General features: G+C 39.2%; 4 protein-coding genes across 4 annotated transcripts; 1 reads left to right on the forward strand and 3 right to left on the reverse strand.

Moving 5' to 3' along the window:
• Nucleotides 1-1019: 1019 nt before the first annotated feature.
• Nucleotides 1020-5144, reverse strand: LOC105392650 (kelch-like protein 10). Its single transcript, XM_038115527.2, has 7 exons — nucleotides 4105-5144; nucleotides 3840-4021; nucleotides 3488-3699; nucleotides 3187-3335; nucleotides 2570-2756; nucleotides 1506-1628; nucleotides 1020-1225 (listed from the first exon to the last, which is right to left on the reverse strand). The coding sequence occupies exons 1-7, from the start codon at nucleotides 5020-5022 to the stop codon at nucleotides 1035-1037; spliced, it is 1962 nt and encodes a 653-aa protein (XP_037971455.2). The 5' UTR covers nucleotides 5023-5144; the 3' UTR covers nucleotides 1020-1034.
• Nucleotides 5145-5177: 33 nt separating this feature from the next.
• Nucleotides 5178-7054, forward strand: LOC105392651 (60S ribosomal protein L18-like). The gene is made up of 4 exons (XM_011564313.3): nucleotides 5178-5277; nucleotides 5407-5493; nucleotides 5616-5877; nucleotides 6830-7054. The coding sequence occupies exons 1-4, from the start codon at nucleotides 5275-5277 to the stop codon at nucleotides 7027-7029; spliced, it is 552 nt and encodes a 183-aa protein (XP_011562615.1). The 5' UTR covers nucleotides 5178-5274; the 3' UTR covers nucleotides 7030-7054.
• A 206-nt stretch (nucleotides 7055-7260) lies between these two features.
• On the reverse strand, nucleotides 7261-9557 carry LOC105392652 (folliculin). The gene is made up of 7 exons (XM_011564315.3): nucleotides 9207-9557; nucleotides 8819-9004; nucleotides 8530-8665; nucleotides 8188-8453; nucleotides 7889-8093; nucleotides 7572-7674; nucleotides 7261-7440 (listed from the first exon to the last, which is right to left on the reverse strand). Exons 1-7 carry the CDS (start codon nucleotides 9471-9473, stop codon nucleotides 7302-7304), a joined length of 1302 nt encoding a protein of 433 aa, XP_011562617.3. The 5' UTR covers nucleotides 9474-9557; the 3' UTR covers nucleotides 7261-7301.
• Nucleotides 9558-10031: 474 nt separating this feature from the next.
• Nucleotides 10032-17368, reverse strand: LOC105392653 (cytochrome c1, heme protein, mitochondrial). The gene is made up of 7 exons (XM_011564316.3): nucleotides 17218-17368; nucleotides 16858-16908; nucleotides 16050-16198; nucleotides 13813-13939; nucleotides 12335-12452; nucleotides 11529-11710; nucleotides 10032-10579 (listed from the first exon to the last, which is right to left on the reverse strand). Exons 1-7 carry the CDS (start codon nucleotides 17284-17286, stop codon nucleotides 10349-10351), a joined length of 927 nt encoding a protein of 308 aa, XP_011562618.2. The 5' UTR covers nucleotides 17287-17368; the 3' UTR covers nucleotides 10032-10348.
• Between the last annotated feature and the right edge of the window lie 82 nt (nucleotides 17369-17450).

Here is a 17450-nt window from a genome sequence, read left to right on the forward strand (position 1 = left end):
TCCCCCTGCCTCCCCTAGTTGTATACGCGCGGGAGGCGGGAGTTGATTCACCGTAGCGTAGATCTATATGCGTATAGTATCGACACCGGGTTGTGGACACGTATTTGTGGTGTGAGGTGCAGGTTTGTACCACATGTGTGCAGTCGCTATATGCACTGTGTTGTGTGACACTTTAGCCCTTTTTATGGGGATGAGCGTTCGCCAGTTATATTTATTTTCAGAATGGTAACGTAGGTGGTTCAGAGAAAGTATGTAGGTACTTATTTTCTTTGGGAGGAGTAGTTATAATTGAAAAAATTAGTAAATTAATAATTTTTCTATATTTGTAATTTTGACTAATTTAAACGGTAAATTTTTCATAAATAATTAAAATTACCCATATTTTCATTTTTTTTGCTTTTTCAAGGTAAAATAATATTTGGTAGTATATTATTATTAACAGTTACAATACCAAAGCAAAATCATAAGTAAAGTTCACGCGCACATAAAAAATAAATATACAAAGATAATTTTCAATAGAACTCACGATTTAAAGCAATACTCTACAATAAAAAGGTGCCAGATTAGTTTGGCGTTAAAAATATTGAGCTTTCCGACCATTTACATAAAATTAGTAACAATTGAATACAAAGCTCTGATTATGAATTTTACAAATACTAAAGTAGTATACAATAACGATGATTGACCATGATTTAAAATACAAAAAACATTATTTACAATCTAGATATTATCACAGAAATCAGGTACAAACTTGGTCACATAAAAGTCCTAGTGAAAAGTGTTGTTTTTAAGTTTCCCTTATTTTCAGCTGATGCCTATGTAATCGTCCGTATCAAATAACTATCATGATAAATTATTGATCTACATACCAAAACGATGCTGTAGATACCTATTATTATTACCTACATTGTGAAATGATATCATTATTAGGCTAATCACAACATTCATTTGACACTAACAACGCCAGATTCAGACATAGGTAACAGCTATAAACTAGGGAAATATAAAACATAAATATTAAGTACAAGTCAGCGTCAAGAATGGTGGGCTTGGTCTGCCCCGGCGGCCGGCACTGCCTTGGCCAGATACGAGAAGGACTTGGCATTGGGCAGGCCGGCGATCACGCACGCACTGAGGGCCGAGCGGTTCAGGTTCATGGGAGCCGCGTCGTACCACTCCAGGGTGTCGCCGTCGTAGCACTCCACGTGGGGAATTGTTGTTGAACCTATGGAGATAGATAAGTTGTTAGCTAATAAACCTCCTCGAGGGTCGTATTGTACTGTGCTATGCCTAAAACTTATCACACCCCTCTTTTTCCGTTGGGAGTTAAAATACATCCGGTGCATCCTGGGCAGTCAGGCATTAATCCTTTCACCATGGCACAGTATACTATTTTACAGAGTAGCTATGCTTGTTTTTTTGATGCATGGTGACAAATCCTACTCCAGATCTAATGTTAGTCACCAACACGCCTAGCTCCTAACAAGTCCATTCCACTTCCTAACCATTAAACCCTCCGATGACGAAGATCATGTCGTCGAGCAGCGCGGTGGCGAAGTTGCTCCTCGCGCTGAACATCTCCGTCACCTCCTGCCACTCGCCGCCGCGCGCCGGGTTCAGCCGCTCACCTGCAAATAATAGGCCAGCTCAATTCTTGGATTAATTTATGTTAGTCTTTTATAGCTTTGAAGTGATATCATACTTATATATTGTGTAATAGTTATGTAAAGTGTGTACCTAAACATTACTTAATTACCTACCTGTCTACATGTTTATGGGGTTAGTTGGATCTCATAATATTAAATATTAAATCTAATTAAGGAACAAAAATACTATTTTGTTAAATAATTGCGAAAGTAAGTACAATCAGAGGCCTGCCCAGTAGAGGGAAAACAAGTAGCTATACAAAAAAAAAGTACAATCAAACTATAAAGTCCTGACATCAAAGAATGCGATTTTGCAAAGACTTTCTATGATCATCAGTTATTTACTTACTATTACATACATTTTAAAAATAAAATACCGATTGATTATGGATTTTTAACGGATTTGTTCTTTAATAAATACCTATAACATCGATCGATTAAATAGTTACGATCTTAAACAATTAGTTAGCATCCACTTCCGTTTTCACGACTTTACAGTTGGACTGTAATAGAGTAAGCATATTTACGGACCCGCAACTATGGGGTAATTCGTATCTCAAACGGGGTAAAAATATATATATATCTCCCTATACCCACCAGTATTCAGCCGACTGTACCCATTGAACCCTCCAAGCGCGTACAGACAGTCCCTATACGCGACCAGGCTGACCCCCGAGCGCGGGGACTGCATGGAGCGGATCAGGGTCCACTGCCGCGAGTCGGGGTCGAACACCTTCGCCGAGCTAAGGCCTTTGTTACACCTACCGAGTAGAGTGGCGAGACAATATCCTCGGCCGAGCACTCGGTCAATTGCTAGCCGTTCATTGGTCGAGGATCGGCCGAGGACACTGACTCGCCACTGTAGTCGTGGGGTAATTCGTATCTCAAACGGGGTAAAAATATATTATTCTCCATATACACACCAGTATTCAGCCGGCTGTACCCATTGAACCCGCCGAGCGCGTACAGACAGTCCCTGTACGCGACCAGGCTGACCCCCGAGCGCGGGGACTGCATGGAACGGATCAGGGTCCACTGCCGCGAGTCAGGATCGAACACTTCTGCCGAACTGAGGACCTCTTGCCCGTTGAACCCGCCTACTATGTAGATCTGGGGAGGGGAGGACAAAGTAAATGTTTCTTTTGGGATTGATAAATTGGTGATTGCTGGTTAATAAGATGGAGCTGCTTTCCTGGTGTCATGCATGGACTCTCATAACTACAACACAGTGAACCTCAAACGCTTAGGTACTTACCCTTTTGCCTTTTGGTATGCACATGCTGACTGAAACTGAGCTAACTAGGACCTTCCGGACCATAAAGTTGAATTCCTGTTAGAAGGTTACAACAAAATATTCCATGTTGAGGTTTACAGTTTACACAGCCTCTGCGCATGTAAATGCTAAGATTGTTTAGTTAGTTTATGCATAGTTTAGGCCCTAGGAAAGAAAGGAAGCTTATACTTACTTTTAACTTATCTAGGTAAGCGAAGCCAAAAGAAAGTAGCTATAGCTACAAAGAAAAGTTCCAAAACTCCCCACCTTCCCGCCCAGCGAAGCAGCGCTGGCATCGCTGCGCTGTTTGTTCATCGGCGTGGTCATCTCCCACTGGTTCCGGTCCGGGTGGTAGCGCTCCACTGAGGACATGCGCGTGCGACCGTTGTACCCGCCTAGCGCGTAGATCAAGCCGTCTGGAGAGTCAATCAAATAAAATAATAGGTAACTAGTAGAGTATTTGATTTTTCATGACTCTTCATTGCTTCGGTTATTCACGGAAAAACTCTAAGATATAATAAGGCTTATAATCATTTCATTTAATTATTATAATTTTATTGATAGTAACCGTGAGCAACAACGCTGACATAACACCGCGCCTGATACATGCACGCCCTTTCGTGCCAAGTGTTGGCAACGGGGTCGTAGCAGCGAACTGTGTTGAAGTGGTCGCTGCCGTCGAAGCCGCCGATCATGTAGATCAGGTTGTATAGCGAGCAGAGACCGTGGTAGGCGCGGGGAGTGAGGTCCATGTGGATTGAGAGGAACCAACGATCAGCCCTGGCAAGGTGAAAAGGGAATGTTATTTAGCGCCATCTAGCGACTGTCATAAGACTATTTTTAATTATTATTCTAAGCATTAATAGACCATAGAGAAAGGAATAAACTCAGTGTTGCCATATAAAAATAAAATTACCTACCTTGTGTCGTATGTTTCCACAAAACTTGTGGGACTACCCGCACTCCATCCGCCAACAGCAAATAGGATCTCGTACGGTATTCGAGGCCTTGCCAGTGGATCATTCAGATCCGCCTCCGCTCCGGGTCTTGAATCCAACACTGTTAAAAATACCATTGCTGGGTAAAGTGCTTCTTGACATTTCTGTAAATGAAATAAATAAATTGTTAACTAATGCTAACAAAAATTAATGTAAGTACTTTAAAATTAAGCTAATAATCTCATACCTCGTCATTTATGACTGGCTGCCACTGCAGTATTTTCGTTTTGAAATATTTATAACTGATGTGGCCAAACCTGACGCAAGACAAAAGCGATGAAATATATTTCCGCCTGTTTTCTAAATCATGTTCTACCCAGGTTTTGACCGCTTGGAATACAATTTCCTCGTTTCTAACATTCAATTCATCGTCTCGCAATAGATCTTCAAGCTCTTCGTAAGAAAGATTATTGAATTCTTGGCATTCTTTCAGGATTCTGCTGAAATTCTGTCGTATATACAGCTTCCCTTTCTTTTCTAGCTCACTACAAAAATAATACTTAGCAAACTTAAATATTCCCAGACAGTTATGAGGTCTCAATTCCTGTAAAAGGTATGTGCAGCACAGTTGGATAACTCCGACCACATCAAACTGATCCGCTATCGGCAGCAAGTGTTCAACATTCTCTGCAGTTACTACACACGTTCCTGTGTACGCATAATCAAGAATTTGACTCATATAACAACTCGGAACGTCAACGATGATTTCCTTTTCTTCTTGCTCTCCCTTATTTAACGAATTTATAAAAATTGCCTTAAAATATGGGCTAACGGCGGACAGAATCGCCCTGTGAATACGTATTGATTTTTTGTCTTTACATACAATCGTTCCATCGCATAACTGTCCATTTTGTCTGAGTTCATTCCATATAGCTGGGAACTCAACTACGGAATAATTTTCTGGAAAACATGCACATTTTCGTTTACGGGTTACAGTCTTCCTTTTGTTTTGACGAGGTTTTGTCGAGGAAGGAATACGAGCAGAACTTTTAGTTTTGCATAATTTTCGATGTTTTGTAATAAATTCCATCCCTTTCGAAAACGGCGGTCGAAATTTGGCAATGTCACGATGACAATGTTTACAAAAAACAGCTGGCTGGTTCATTTGTTTCCTCTGTCAAACATATTCATAAATAATTTAAATGTAGGTTTTCAGAATGATAACGAGTTTTGGAAAATAATGGGTGCAAGTTGCTAGTTTTTTCCCAGATTCATGTTTTTTCCCGATTCCACAGGTGCTATGTTGTGATTATTCTGAGATCGAATCGAGTATTGTTATATGGCAACATTAATTTGAGAAAAGACAAACTGTCAAAATATTTTTTGTCTATAGTCTCTTTTTCATCCGATTGTCAAGATGGTGAGTTTCTGTGAAACGAATTTCGTAAAAAATCCAATGAAATCTCGGTGAAAACTAAGTGAAGTGAAAGTTTAAAGTGATTATTAGTTGCCCCAGTGTCGTTAAAATGTGTTGCCTTGTTTATTTCAGGGTATCGACATCAACCATAAACACGACAGGAAAGTTCGGCGCACCGAAGTCAAATCCCAGGATGTATACCTGAGGCTGCTTGTAAAAGTAAGTAACAGCTCAATATTCCCACGTCATCCGCCTCACTCAAAATTCCCATTCAACATTCACCAAATAACTCCAAACCCTCGACCCAAACATAACCTAACCTAACTTTGTTTTCGTTTCAGCTGTACAGGTATTTGGCTAGGCGTACCAATGCTAAGTTCAACCAGATTGTTCTGAGGCGTCTATTCATGAGCCGCATCAACCGCCCGCCGCTATCTCTGTCGCGCCTGGCACGTCACATGAAGAAGCCCACTCGTGAGGGTCTGATCGCCGTGGTTGTAGGAACCATCACCAACGACACCAGACTGTACAAGGTCCCGAAGATGACCGTCGCCGCGCTGCACGTCACGGAGAAGGCTCGCGCTCGCATCCTCGACGCTGGTGGTGAGTGTTGTTGTTTGATAATTAGGTTAGGTGGTAGCATGGAGCTTTTGTTTATTGTTGCATTTTTGAGTTAAGAAGAAAGCTGTAGAAGTTCTTAGTGCTCTAATTTAAATTTTGGGTATGGCAAGTTGATGTAAACAATCATTTTTGTGCATTTAAATCTGTGTTCATTATTATATTTGGACTAGTTTTTCTAGATTGTCTATATAACTTGGATGTATTACTAGATTGTTACACTTTCATTTTCACATAGTTTTATTCAAGGAAAAATCTGTTGATAATTTCAGTAAAGTTTCATAGTGAATTAAACTTAGGAGTCCTGAAGCATGCTTTGCCCTTCAGCAGGATCTATGACCACTGGCTTGATGAGTATGTTCAAATAACTGAAAATACTATTTATGAGCATCCTTAATCATTCACCAGGCCCTGTAGCACAGTGTGCTATTAACACATGACAAGAGTTCTCCGTCGCACTCACTCTTGAGACTGCGCCATGTGAGTGAGCATGATGCAAAACTCTTGTCATCTGGTCTAGGCTTCATGTCTTGAGTCAATTCTTAATTAAAAACAATTTCTGTGTTGTTCCTTGAAGCCTTGTACTTATTTAGGGCCAATTTTAGTTTTACATCTCACATTTCAACAACAAACTAGAACTTTATAAATCACAAGCAATGTTATAGCAAGCATATACTAAGAACTTGATGACTTGAGGCATGAAAATTCAAGAAATATAAATTTTGTGTTCAATATTGTTTTATCTATGTGTTCAACGGTGTGTCCAATATTGCATAGCATTAGCAAACTCTTATCACTGGCAAAAATACATTGAACATTCCTAACTAACAGAATTATGGACTGCAGATGCTGCACCATATCTGTATAAACAACATGTCACCAGCATACCAATCCTTCTGGCTTCTACATGACATTAATCCTCCATCTCCCATTCCAGGTGAGATCCTGACATTCGACCAGCTGGCTCTGCGCGCGCCCACCGGCCGCAAGACTGTGCTCATCCAGGGACAACGCAACGCCCGTGAGGCTGTCCGCCACTTCGGACCCGCCCCCGGCGCGCCGCGGTCACACACCAAGCCCTACGTCCGCTCCAAGGGACACGAACAGGCCAAGCCCAGCCGTCGTTCTAACGTGTAATTCTTTAATATAAGAGTACAGAAAATTTTGTGGTTTTATTTTAAGTAAGGTTATTGTGGGATGGGAGGGAAGGAAAAGTAGTTATCTGATTAGTCGAGATTCTCACAGAGGTTTATGTCCAGCAGAGGGCTGATGATGGGCAACCCGTAACTAATTATTTCTTACTAATAAATTTTATATTATAATATTTTTCTATCATTACTTTCTAAATGAAGTGAAAGTTGGATGGGGTATATAAATAAATTATTTTATTATGTACATATCACAAAGTACTAGGAACAGAAGGCACTAATCCAATAGTTAACTAAAAGCTCATCATTTGGAGTCACGCCGAACACTTGTTTCAGTTTCGTTACTGGCTCCGATTTAGCTCCTGAAGCATCTACTGCAGACTTTATAGCTCTCGCTATTCTGTAAAGACAAATACAAATCTTAGAACTAAATTCATAGTTGAATAGTTTTACATTACATAGGGAAACATGTTCATATTTAAATCTTTATTTTACAAGGTCTTTAAAGATAAAGTAATAGTGCTTGCTTACCCTAACCATTCCAGTTGTAAAGACTTGACATGCTGATGCAAAACATCATCATTGAACTTATTGTTGCTCATGGCACTTTCAATCCTATTCATTAGTGTTGGACCTGAAACCACAGCAAAAATAAAGTACATCTATACCGTTTTAGCCTGTATCAGATGAAATTATAAGCCCATAGATGTATCAATATAAAAATGGCTTCCTTAAGATGGAGTATCTTAGCAGAGTATTGATAGACCTATGAATAGGGCAAAATAGCGTATGCGTCTGTCCGCCATTTTTATATTGTTTCCTTATATGCAGGTGTTAAACATACTTACACTTATTAGGCACAACTCCAGGCCATCTACACAAGAACTGTCTCTCCTGAGTCTCTTCTAAGACACACTTGCTAGCCGAGGGCACAACTTGTTCCTCATTGGCTACCCCTATATTGGGGAGACACTCACTGTCCAGTACTGGCAGCAATCTTGAGAGACATTTCACTATTTCCTTAGCTGGTGTCTCATTTGATTTTATAACTATCTGGAATTTTAGGATTTGTTGATGAAAAAAAGCATGCATAAATATAACTTACATTATATTCCATGACATAAACTAATGTTATAAATTAACTTACATTCAATCCACTCAGTGCACAATATAAGACTATCCTAAACACTGATTTGGTTAGTAAACTTTCTAACACCCTCAATGGCATACATTCTTCTTCAGTTGGCACAGAACAAGCATTGGGTGAGTATATTGAGATTCCTTTTGTACCATTAGGCACAATCTTATTGAGTAGGTCTTGACTAGTGTAAAGGGTTTCTGTGTAATTCAGGGCACCAGTTTTAAGCATCCATGTGAATTTAGCATGGATTTTGTTGAATATATCATCTTGCCCTGTAAAAATAAAATAAGGTGTAGTATCAAACAGTAGCCACCATATACCCTAATTTGTTTGTAATTAAATGGTTACCTGTTAAATTCTTCAAAGATCTGCTCTGTCCAAAGTAGTTACATCCGGTGTTGAGTCTTAGAGCTCTCTGGGAGCACACCTTCTGCTCCTCATCATATACCGTCGCTGCATACTCTTGTAATTCCTTCGCAATTTTCTGTAGATGAAAATAGCTATTTTAAAAAACTAGCTATGGTTATTTGTTACTTGACTGAAATGATAAATACATTTATAATGAAGGCAAAATTGTTTAATAACAATCACATACCTACTTTGTGTTATTCACCTTATCTAACTATCATCAACTAACTTGCATATTCTCCGACAGTAGCGGAGTAATATTCAGCAGAAGCATCTTATCCTTCATGAGAACAACTATGGAGAACCATCGCTTGAGGCCGCGGGCACGCGTGTCTTTGAGCTGGAACGTGAAGCTCAGCACGTGGCCGCGGGCGTCACTGAAGTACACCACGCCGCCCTCCTTACTCCAACTTACCTGGAAATGTAAATTGGAACATTTTGACTCGCATATTCAATGATATTGGACGAAATATCCGTGAGTAGATGGATATAGAGGGTTCGAGATGTCATTTTATACCTAGTAAGAAACGTGCGTAGGTGGTAGTATTCACAAGAGAATCTTGAGATACAACCAAACAAACTTTCAAATCCAATAGGTAAAACACAAACGAACTTACTTCACAAGTTATACTCCTCACAGCGGCTTGTCGCAAAAAGGCCGTCACCTCAGCGTTGGGCACAGACTCCCTGCTGCAGTAGATAGTTCCATCTTCATCCCTAGTGACCAGCACAGTCTCCGGACCTAATGATCTACAACCAGTGCACTGAGGCGTAGAATTAGCAGACTCTGTTGTGTGCCCCTCGTCGTCTGTCGTAAATGTACAGAATACCGGCCGTGGCCCGTGAGCTTCACAAAAATGGCACAATCCAACGATTGCATTCATAACAAAGTCTTCATGAAATTAAATTAAATATAAAAATATTTTTTCGGTTTTGTTTTGACAAAAAACAGCTGATTGAGCGAATGAACGAAAAGATCCTATTTATTTCATTCATCACCACAGATTAATTATTATTTCTTTATGTTGGCTGCATGCATTTCCGGTTGTTTTAGGGATACCATACCAAAATAATGCAAAATATTACAGTTATTATTCTGAGACGAAATAAGAAAAATGTATCTTCGAATAATTATTAAGAGAATTCATTGACTGTTGTTGTAGGATTAAATAAAAAAAGAAATCCACCCAAAGCAAAGATACCGTATCGATCCACAAAATTGGTAAGGGCAAACGAGCGTAATATTGTGGGTTTTGAGTCACGTACTTTCGGTCATAATTTCCTCTCTCTTATCGTCCCCGCGCATATATTTCTGTCGGAATACGCGTCGCACATCTCACAAAATTACGATCGTTTGGCTTCACCCTAAGTTTGAAAAAACACAAGGCTTGGTTAGACCTATTAACTACGTAAGTACATTCCATAAATAAAACAAACGGCAATAATGTTTTTGAATAACTCATTTATTCAACTGTACACTGATTCACAGTTATCTGGAACGAACGTCACAAGCACAGACAAAATAAACTAACATCGTTAAATTCTGTGCGCCCGCAGTACGTATTAACTAGACGATAAAATGCTGGAATCGACCGTAACAATACTATATCAAAATTATACACCACCTCAACAGCCAGCTTAGGTAACAATTGACAAGCGTCAAACATGATTCCGGGAAAAGATGAGTTACATACAATAAATTAATTTAATTATAAACAAATTAATAACTGCGCCTATTTGAAATTGTCTATCTTGTCTATTACTTCTTGGATACCGGCTTGAAGGCTAGCTTTCTGGACTTCATGGTAGACCACTTGTGTCGCTTCATGTAGTATACGACAGCGGCGAGCATGGAGAAGATGCCGATGGCCTTGATGGTCATGAGGCGTCGCTCGTCCAGCTCGGGCTCGGAGCACCAGCGCAGGAACGTGGCCACGTCCTTGGCCATCTGCGACGCGGTGGCCGGCGTGCCGTCGCTGAACTCGGCCGCCTGGGGAGGGAGGGAGGGTGTTAGGATCTTCTGCTTTATAAATGTAGAGCGGCAGAAGGCTTTGTCGTTTTTAATATTTTCCTAAGGTGGCAGTGGCACATTTTATTAGTACCATAAGCTAGGAGACGATTGTAAGGAGGTTGATTTTAATATCAGCTGGACTAATTTATGTAACATACAGTCAGCTGCATAAGTAGCTATACACGTTTGTACTTTGTCAAACTACCTACTCAGCAAACCGTCAATGTTTGAATGAATGAATAGGCAGTTAGTGAATTTGACAAGGTACAAAAGTGTATAGCGATTAGCGACTTATGCAGCTGACTGTAGGTCAATAAAATTTATGTGAGCTTTGCATGTATTTATGCTGCTTGAGGCCCTCCAAACAAGTTGGTTATTCCAAACAATTCTTAATGTAATGATGGCACCACACTTAGCTATTCATGTTTGTTATTTGATGTTTGCTGTACCAAAAATGTTGGCAAAATTTTGTCGAATATACTGACCACACATGGCAGTTTTGGCAATAATACGCGAATACGAATAGCCAAGTGAAGTAGTAGCATAAAACTTTTTAAAATACGTGAAATTTTGGTTCTGTATCTATACAACCAAGCAATCGGCCACATGTTTTTTTTCACGAATCTTTAAAAGCCGTGTAGTGGCCTGCGCCTAAAAGTATACAGGCGGAGTTTTTAAAATAGCGATCCCTGATGATGAAGGCACCAGCTACATCTGTTATAAATCCGGGGACGTGTTGTGTGTGATGTGTGTAGCAGTGGTGTTTATGTGGATGTGCTTGAGCAGCATGTGAGCTTGAGATCGCTATTTTAAAAACTCCGCCAGTATACTTTTAGGCGCAGGCCACCGTACCTAAACATGTTCCACCAACCAAAGTCACCAACTTTCCACAACCATTTTGCAACTTCTACAATTCCACTCCACCCACCTCATTGTACAGCACTTGCGCCATCGAGATAGCACCGCCGGGGAAGTACGGGTTGTAGTTCTGCCCCTCGCGCAGCACCACGCCCGCCGGCGCGTCCACGTAGCCCGTGAGCAGCGCGAAGATGTAGTCCTCGCCGCCCTTGCGACCCGAGACGATGTAGGACAGGTCCGGTGGGTAGGCACCTGCGGAGAGATAGAGGTTTTAAAGTATATTGTAGAGTGATGTTGGCTTTCTGGAAGGGACAATGGAGGCTATTCTATTATATTCTGAGACTGTGTCTCTCAAGAATACAGAGGAAATAGATGTATTTAGTAAGTATACTTATGGACGTGGCCGGGCACCCAGGTCACGTCTATAGTATGCACCCGGACTGATAGGCCGAGAGAGCTACCCTAGCTTGATAAAACTCGTCGAGATGGAGACGTGGTTTCCGAAACTTATTTTTATGATAATCAAGAATAATCATTCAGTGTAGTCAAAGGGTCGTCCGGAGCGACGCGACGGTAACGAAGTTAAGCGCAACAACACAATGTTAGACACTCCGTCTGCCAAGCCTTTGTCTTTGAAAGAAGAAGAAAGGCAAGACATTTAATTTTACCACCAATTATTTTCTTGCCCTAAGCTAAGCCCCGAGTTTCACCAATTTCACCATACTCTGTGAGATCATATCAAGGGATTAGTTGTTGGCTTTTGACACATCTATCAAGAATTTAACATGAAGATGACGTGTAATGGATGATATTACAACGTTTCAGGGGTTTTCATTATCTAACAGACTATGGTACACTAGGCATAAATGTACGTACCGTTGTTGGCAGCGCGGGCCGCGTTTTCGTTGGGGTAGGGCGAGGGCAGGTAGTCGCTGAGCTTGCCGGGCCGCTCGAAGAAGTTGCCCTCCTCATCGGGGCCGTCCTTGACCATCACCTGTGAGAGTAGAGAGGGTTAGTATACAGGAGTGTGAGCTATAGTGGTGATACAATTTGGTTCGGAGCCATCTATCTACACTACATACTACTAAACATAAATATTCTTCCACCCAAAGGTTGTCTTGGAAAAAAAAACGCTTCTAGTGATAAGACCGCCTTTTTGCGCCTATATATGAGCTTTGTAATTCTGTTCTTGTGTGTGTATATAGAAATAAATAATATTCTATCTATCTACTATACAAACTATTTGATTGATGGTTTTGAACGCGGTCTGAAATGAATGTAACTTTGATATCAATGATATTGCATGAATCCTTTTAATGTAATAATCAGTGTCACCTCTGAAAATCCCTTTCAGGACAATAGACGTGGGCATGCACTAAGAGCAATAAGTACCTATTGATCCAATTGGCACGAAGCCAAAAATTACTTAGTGATTAGAATTCAATGTAAACAAACGTAATGCTTTGTATCGTACATAAAGTGGACATAGTAGGCACTAAACACTCATTATTGTTTAGTCAATCAAAAGTTCTGCATTATTACATATTAAATTAATTTCCTAGCGCGTAAAAATGCATTTTTTTATATTTTATACTATCGTAATTCTTGCAATCTCATATTACTAGATAGCAGTGTAGGAAATCTCATATTACTTTTAAAAAGAGGACAAACCTCAGAAGAGATCATCCAAAGTACCTAAGTAAAATAAAAATAATTTCAAGCATTTCCAAGTTGAATAAACTTTTTGGAAAATTGCCATTTTTGGCTCAGCATTCCTGTGATATTGCTAGGCGGTGTTGCTGCCAAGTTCAGGAAGGTATTTCATTCAGGATTGATCTATTCTAAGAAGTTTATTTTTTATTCCTTCATTTATATACAGTTGCGGCTTGTGATTGTGATAGGTTTACTATTCACAATAGCAATTTAATACTTAAATTGGATCCTGGGCTGATTTACCCTATAAGATTTTTTTCACGTCACTATTCAATATTAAATTTGGTTATTCAATAACAGCAGTCCTATTTAGGGTTTTTTGTAAATAGTGTAAATTTCACTGCACTAAACGATAACTTTTAGATTTTGATGAATCAAACCTGCTGATGCAAACCAACAAGCTAAGAAGGAGTTCTTAGCTTGTTGGTGACAAACACTAGAGCAGGGTACAGTAGATACTAGGGTTTGTCATCGTGTAGAAAGTAGCCGATTACCTTCTGACGCTTTTTATTATGTTCAACATTCCTCTTAACTCTTTATCACAACTCATCACGTCCCCATTGCTGGGGCACGGTTTTAGGCCTATTCCACCACGCTGGCCTAGTGCGGGTTGGTTTGTGGACTCTTATTTCTAAACTCACCTCGGCGGCCTCGGCCTTGGCCTCGTCCTCGGTGTGCGACACGCCCACGAGGTTGCGGAACGCGATGTACTGCAGCGAGTGGCACGCCTTGCACACCTGCTTGTACACCTCGTAGCCGCGGCGGACACTGGGGAGAAACAAACAAATTAGTCAATGTTAGTTATACAGTTTCAACGGAAAGATGCTTGAGGAGTTTCTTTCGCCATTTCTTCTCCGCAGTGACTGAGCCTTTGTGTAATGGTGGTAGACTTATCTTTCTACTTTTTTCAATATCCTTAACAATCAACAAATATTAGTAAAATTTTATGTTGAATAAAATGATGATATTCTATTCTCATGGAGACCACCATACAAACATAAATATAACATTCCACAGTCACATTGTCAAGAATGCTGACAAAGCAAAGATGATGTTATGACTAACCACGTGGCAAGATTTCAAGTTAGTGTGTGTCGAGATTAATGGAACCCAATTATGTTAAAATTTGTCTTTTTAAAAACATTCCATGATGTTTAAACTTTATAGCCATGGGGTTAGGGTACAACATCTGGGGAGAGGAGTTCTTTAGCCTGCTTCAGTTCTCATGAGAATGGCTGAGGATATGTTGTGGGTGCTCCTTGAAGAGACCTACACCCAGAGTTGATGATGATATTTAATTTCAAATATGTGGCTTTTAAGAACACTTTAGAAGTTTTTGTTACATTGGTTCTGTCAGAAAGAATTGATATATTGCACTCATTTGATATAATAGCTTGTAAACTCAGATCAATTTAGTTGGTCTGAGCTTGTAAAATTTATAATATTGTCAGATAATATTATGTTTATTATTATAAAAAAAAACCGGCCAAGTGCGAGTCGGGCTCGCGCACAAAGGGTTCCGTAGCAGCAAATATAGTGTAAGCACAATAACTTAACCAAAATTACAGTTAAATCAACCTATCTCAAAAACTATAAGAGATACTTTGATCAAACCAAAAATCGTTGAAAGAGTTAATAAGCATGCATCACCTCTATTTTTTTTAGAATTTTATACCCCGTAGTTATAAAAATAGAGGGGGGGGGACATACTTTTTACGACTTTGAGAGCTGATATCTCAAAAACCGTTCACTTTAAGAAAAATGTTTTTTAGAAAACTATCATTTTAAAAGACCTTTCCATTGATACCCCACACGGGTATGTACATCGAAAAAAAAAATTTCATCCCTCAGTTACATGTATGGGGGGCCCCACCCCCAATTCTTTTTTTTACTATTTAGTGTCATATTTTTGTAGCGGTTCATACAACACATATTCCCATCAAATGACAATGGGCGTTTTGGGACCTATGTCCAATAAAGATGAGACATACATCGTTGGATAGCTCTTTTCAAGTGAGCAAAAAAGTATTATGACGACAAATCCGTATAAGTTGTCCATTTTGAAATATATTCGTCGGAAGGAAGTATTTTTCTATGGCATTGCACTCTCTTTCCTGATGACAGTTAGGGCGTAATACACGTAAACACGTATTATTGAAATTGGAGAAATTACTTTCAACTGGTTTTATTTACTGAGATAATAAACAAATATAATATTATATGAAATATGATCATTTAGTTATAAAAATTAAAAATGAATGTGAAAAACTAACAAAAACATTAAAATTACAGAAATAAAATATAAAAACTTTCAAGGTAAGATTATTCTAATTGGACAGTAAATCAAGACAAGCGCTTCCGTTATTCATATTCTGCAAAAAAATACCTTTTCAATGACGTATCACTCATTTCTATTGGTGCTGGTCCCAGCTTCCCTATATTGGTGCCCATCATCATTTCATCACTGTAGTACTTATAGTTTCCGAGTAAATCGGCTGTGACAGACGGACAGACGGACAGACGGACATGACAAAACTATAAGGGTTCCGTTTTTGCCATTTTGGCTACGGAACCCTAATAAATGCTGTCATCGTAATAGTTGGATGACAGCCATTCATCCCATTGCTTATCAAAATGTTCACTATTCAAATACTGATAAACAAAGCACTTTTAACTATTTGCAGTGAATTGATAGTTCCTGTTAAACATAAATATATGTACTACATATTTCATTAACCAATCTCATGCTATTAACACGAGAGAAGCAGAGCCATCAAATATATTTTCAAAATAAATAATTTTGTAAGTAAATGCTGATGAAAGAAACGGATTGACCATAGGATTTAAAAAAAAGTCTAGGTCATATTTAATCACTGACCTGGCATGGTCGAAGGACTGGTACCAGCCGAAGTGGTTCCATGGCTGGTGAGGAGGGTGCGCCTCGGAGCCCGACGCCTGCACTGATTGCTCAAGGGCAAATAACAGCGCGCCCACTCCACCACCCATCACTCCTAGTGTGGACAGGATCTGGAAAATAAATGGAATAGAATATGAATGGTTAAAGACAAATTGGTTGCCTCAAGGCAAGTAAATGTTAAGTGACATGGGTCTGGGCTATAACTAAGAACTGCTAATCTATGAAAGACCCATTCAAGGTAATATTAATATGAAAAACAAAGATGTAGAAAAGCTGCATTCATGTTATTCCTGGTTAAACTTCCTATTGATAAAATATTGGTAATCAGTCAACATGTACATAACTCATATCTAATGTTGCTTTAAAAGAGAATCCAAAATATGAACAGTTAAATTTGTCAGCATTTCCTTCTGTATCCAAAATTATAGGTAAGTTTCATTAGGTATTAATCTGTGGCAATAATCTTATTTCTATATAAAGCCATAGAAGCTAATGTAAATACCAAATAATGGATATACATAGTATAGCAAAGTCTTTAAAAAATGTTGTGTAACTTGTGAGAGTTGGCCTTTTAATGATTATGGTTGATGTAATTAGTAAAAGACACTATTTAGTTAACAGCCTGTAATGTTATTTTAATAAAAGCTATAAACCCATATCTATAGTGTTTTTAAAGTTTATATTGCAATTGCAGTTCTATTTTCAGTTTGTCCTTCAAAAGTTGAGACTGAAAAGTAGATGGCAAATGTAGGGCTAGGCGGGGACTTACCCATTTTCTGTTTCTAGACCAGCCCTGGGACTGGGTGGACAGCTGTGCAACCTGAAATTGACATTCCTCATTAGATTTCTATGTACTTGTTACATAATGTGAAATAGGTTATCACTTCTTTCTAACAAATAAAAATATCACTTTTAAACACAATATCTTCCCGGTACAGTTATTCACTAATGTAATTGCGGAATAAACCGTTTAATTGTCTGCAAATATGAAATAAACGACGAAATACACCCGAATTTCGTGGAATTTTGCACACTCTATAACTTAGCCATTTTAACACAAAAAGCACTTCTAACTGAAATTTTGTAAACTATAACGGATGGGCAATTTGTTTTACACGTTTTTCAGTACCTGGGGTCCGACTACACCATAACTTTTCAAAAGTCGTGCCCCACAAATCCTGCCTACGGCGGCCGCCATGTTTAGTAAAACGTCGGAATGAAAGACCAATCAAATGACTGATGATATCAACAGAATATCACGGACAAAGTATACCATACGAAAAAAAACAGTTCTCGGAATAAAGAAGTAGTAGTATTAGTAGTTTGTATAAGCTATGCCATAGTATTGTTAGGCTATTTGAG

Source organism: Plutella xylostella, chromosome 29 (assembly GCF_932276165.1).
Source record: "Plutella xylostella chromosome 29, ilPluXylo3.1, whole genome shotgun sequence".
In the NCBI taxonomy this organism is placed as follows: domain Eukaryota; kingdom Metazoa; phylum Arthropoda; class Insecta; order Lepidoptera; family Plutellidae; genus Plutella; species Plutella xylostella.

What these genes read in the sequence shown, in the direction of transcription:
- LOC105392653 (XM_011564316.3), bottom strand. Translation starts at nt 17,286, where the DNA reads ATGGCGGCCGCCGTAGGCAGGATTTGTGGGGCACGACTTTTGAAAAGT. An exon ending in ATGGTGTAGTCGGACCCCAG is followed by an intron (nt 16,909 to 17,217) that starts GTACTGAAAAAC and finishes TGTCAATTTCAG; the next exon opens with GTTGCACAGCTGTCCACCCA. An exon ending in GGTCTAGAAACAGAAAATGG is followed by an intron (nt 16,199 to 16,857) that starts GTAAGTCCCCGC and finishes TTTATTTTCCAG; the next exon opens with ATCCTGTCCACACTAGGAGT.
- LOC105392650 (XM_038115527.2), bottom strand. Translation starts at nt 5,022, where the DNA reads ATGAACCAGCCAGCTGTTTTTTGTAAACATTGTCATCGTGACATTGCC. An exon ending in GTGGAAACATACGACACAAG is followed by an intron (nt 3,700 to 3,839) that starts GTAGGTAATTTT and finishes TCACCTTGCCAG; the next exon opens with GGCTGATCGTTGGTTCCTCT. An exon ending in CGTCATCGGAGGGTTTAATG is followed by an intron (nt 1,226 to 1,505) that starts GTTAGGAAGTGG and finishes CTATCTCCATAG; the next exon opens with GTTCAACAACAATTCCCCAC.
- LOC105392652 (XM_011564315.3), bottom strand. Translation starts at nt 9,473, where the DNA reads ATGAATGCAATCGTTGGATTGTGCCATTTTTGTGAAGCTCACGGGCCA. An exon ending in TGAGGAGTATAACTTGTGAA is followed by an intron (nt 9,005 to 9,206) that starts GTAAGTTCGTTT and finishes TTACATTTCCAG; the next exon opens with GTAAGTTGGAGTAAGGAGGG. An exon ending in TACTGTCGGAGAATATGCAA is followed by an intron (nt 8,666 to 8,818) that starts GTTAGTTGATGA and finishes TTTCATCTACAG; the next exon opens with AAAATTGCGAAGGAATTACA.
- LOC105392651 (XM_011564313.3), top strand. An exon ending in ACCTGAGGCTGCTTGTAAAA is followed by an intron (nt 5,494 to 5,615) that starts GTAAGTAACAGC and finishes TTTTCGTTTCAG; the next exon opens with CTGTACAGGTATTTGGCTAG. An exon ending in TCGCATCCTCGACGCTGGTG is followed by an intron (nt 5,878 to 6,829) that starts GTGAGTGTTGTT and finishes CTCCCATTCCAG; the next exon opens with GTGAGATCCTGACATTCGAC.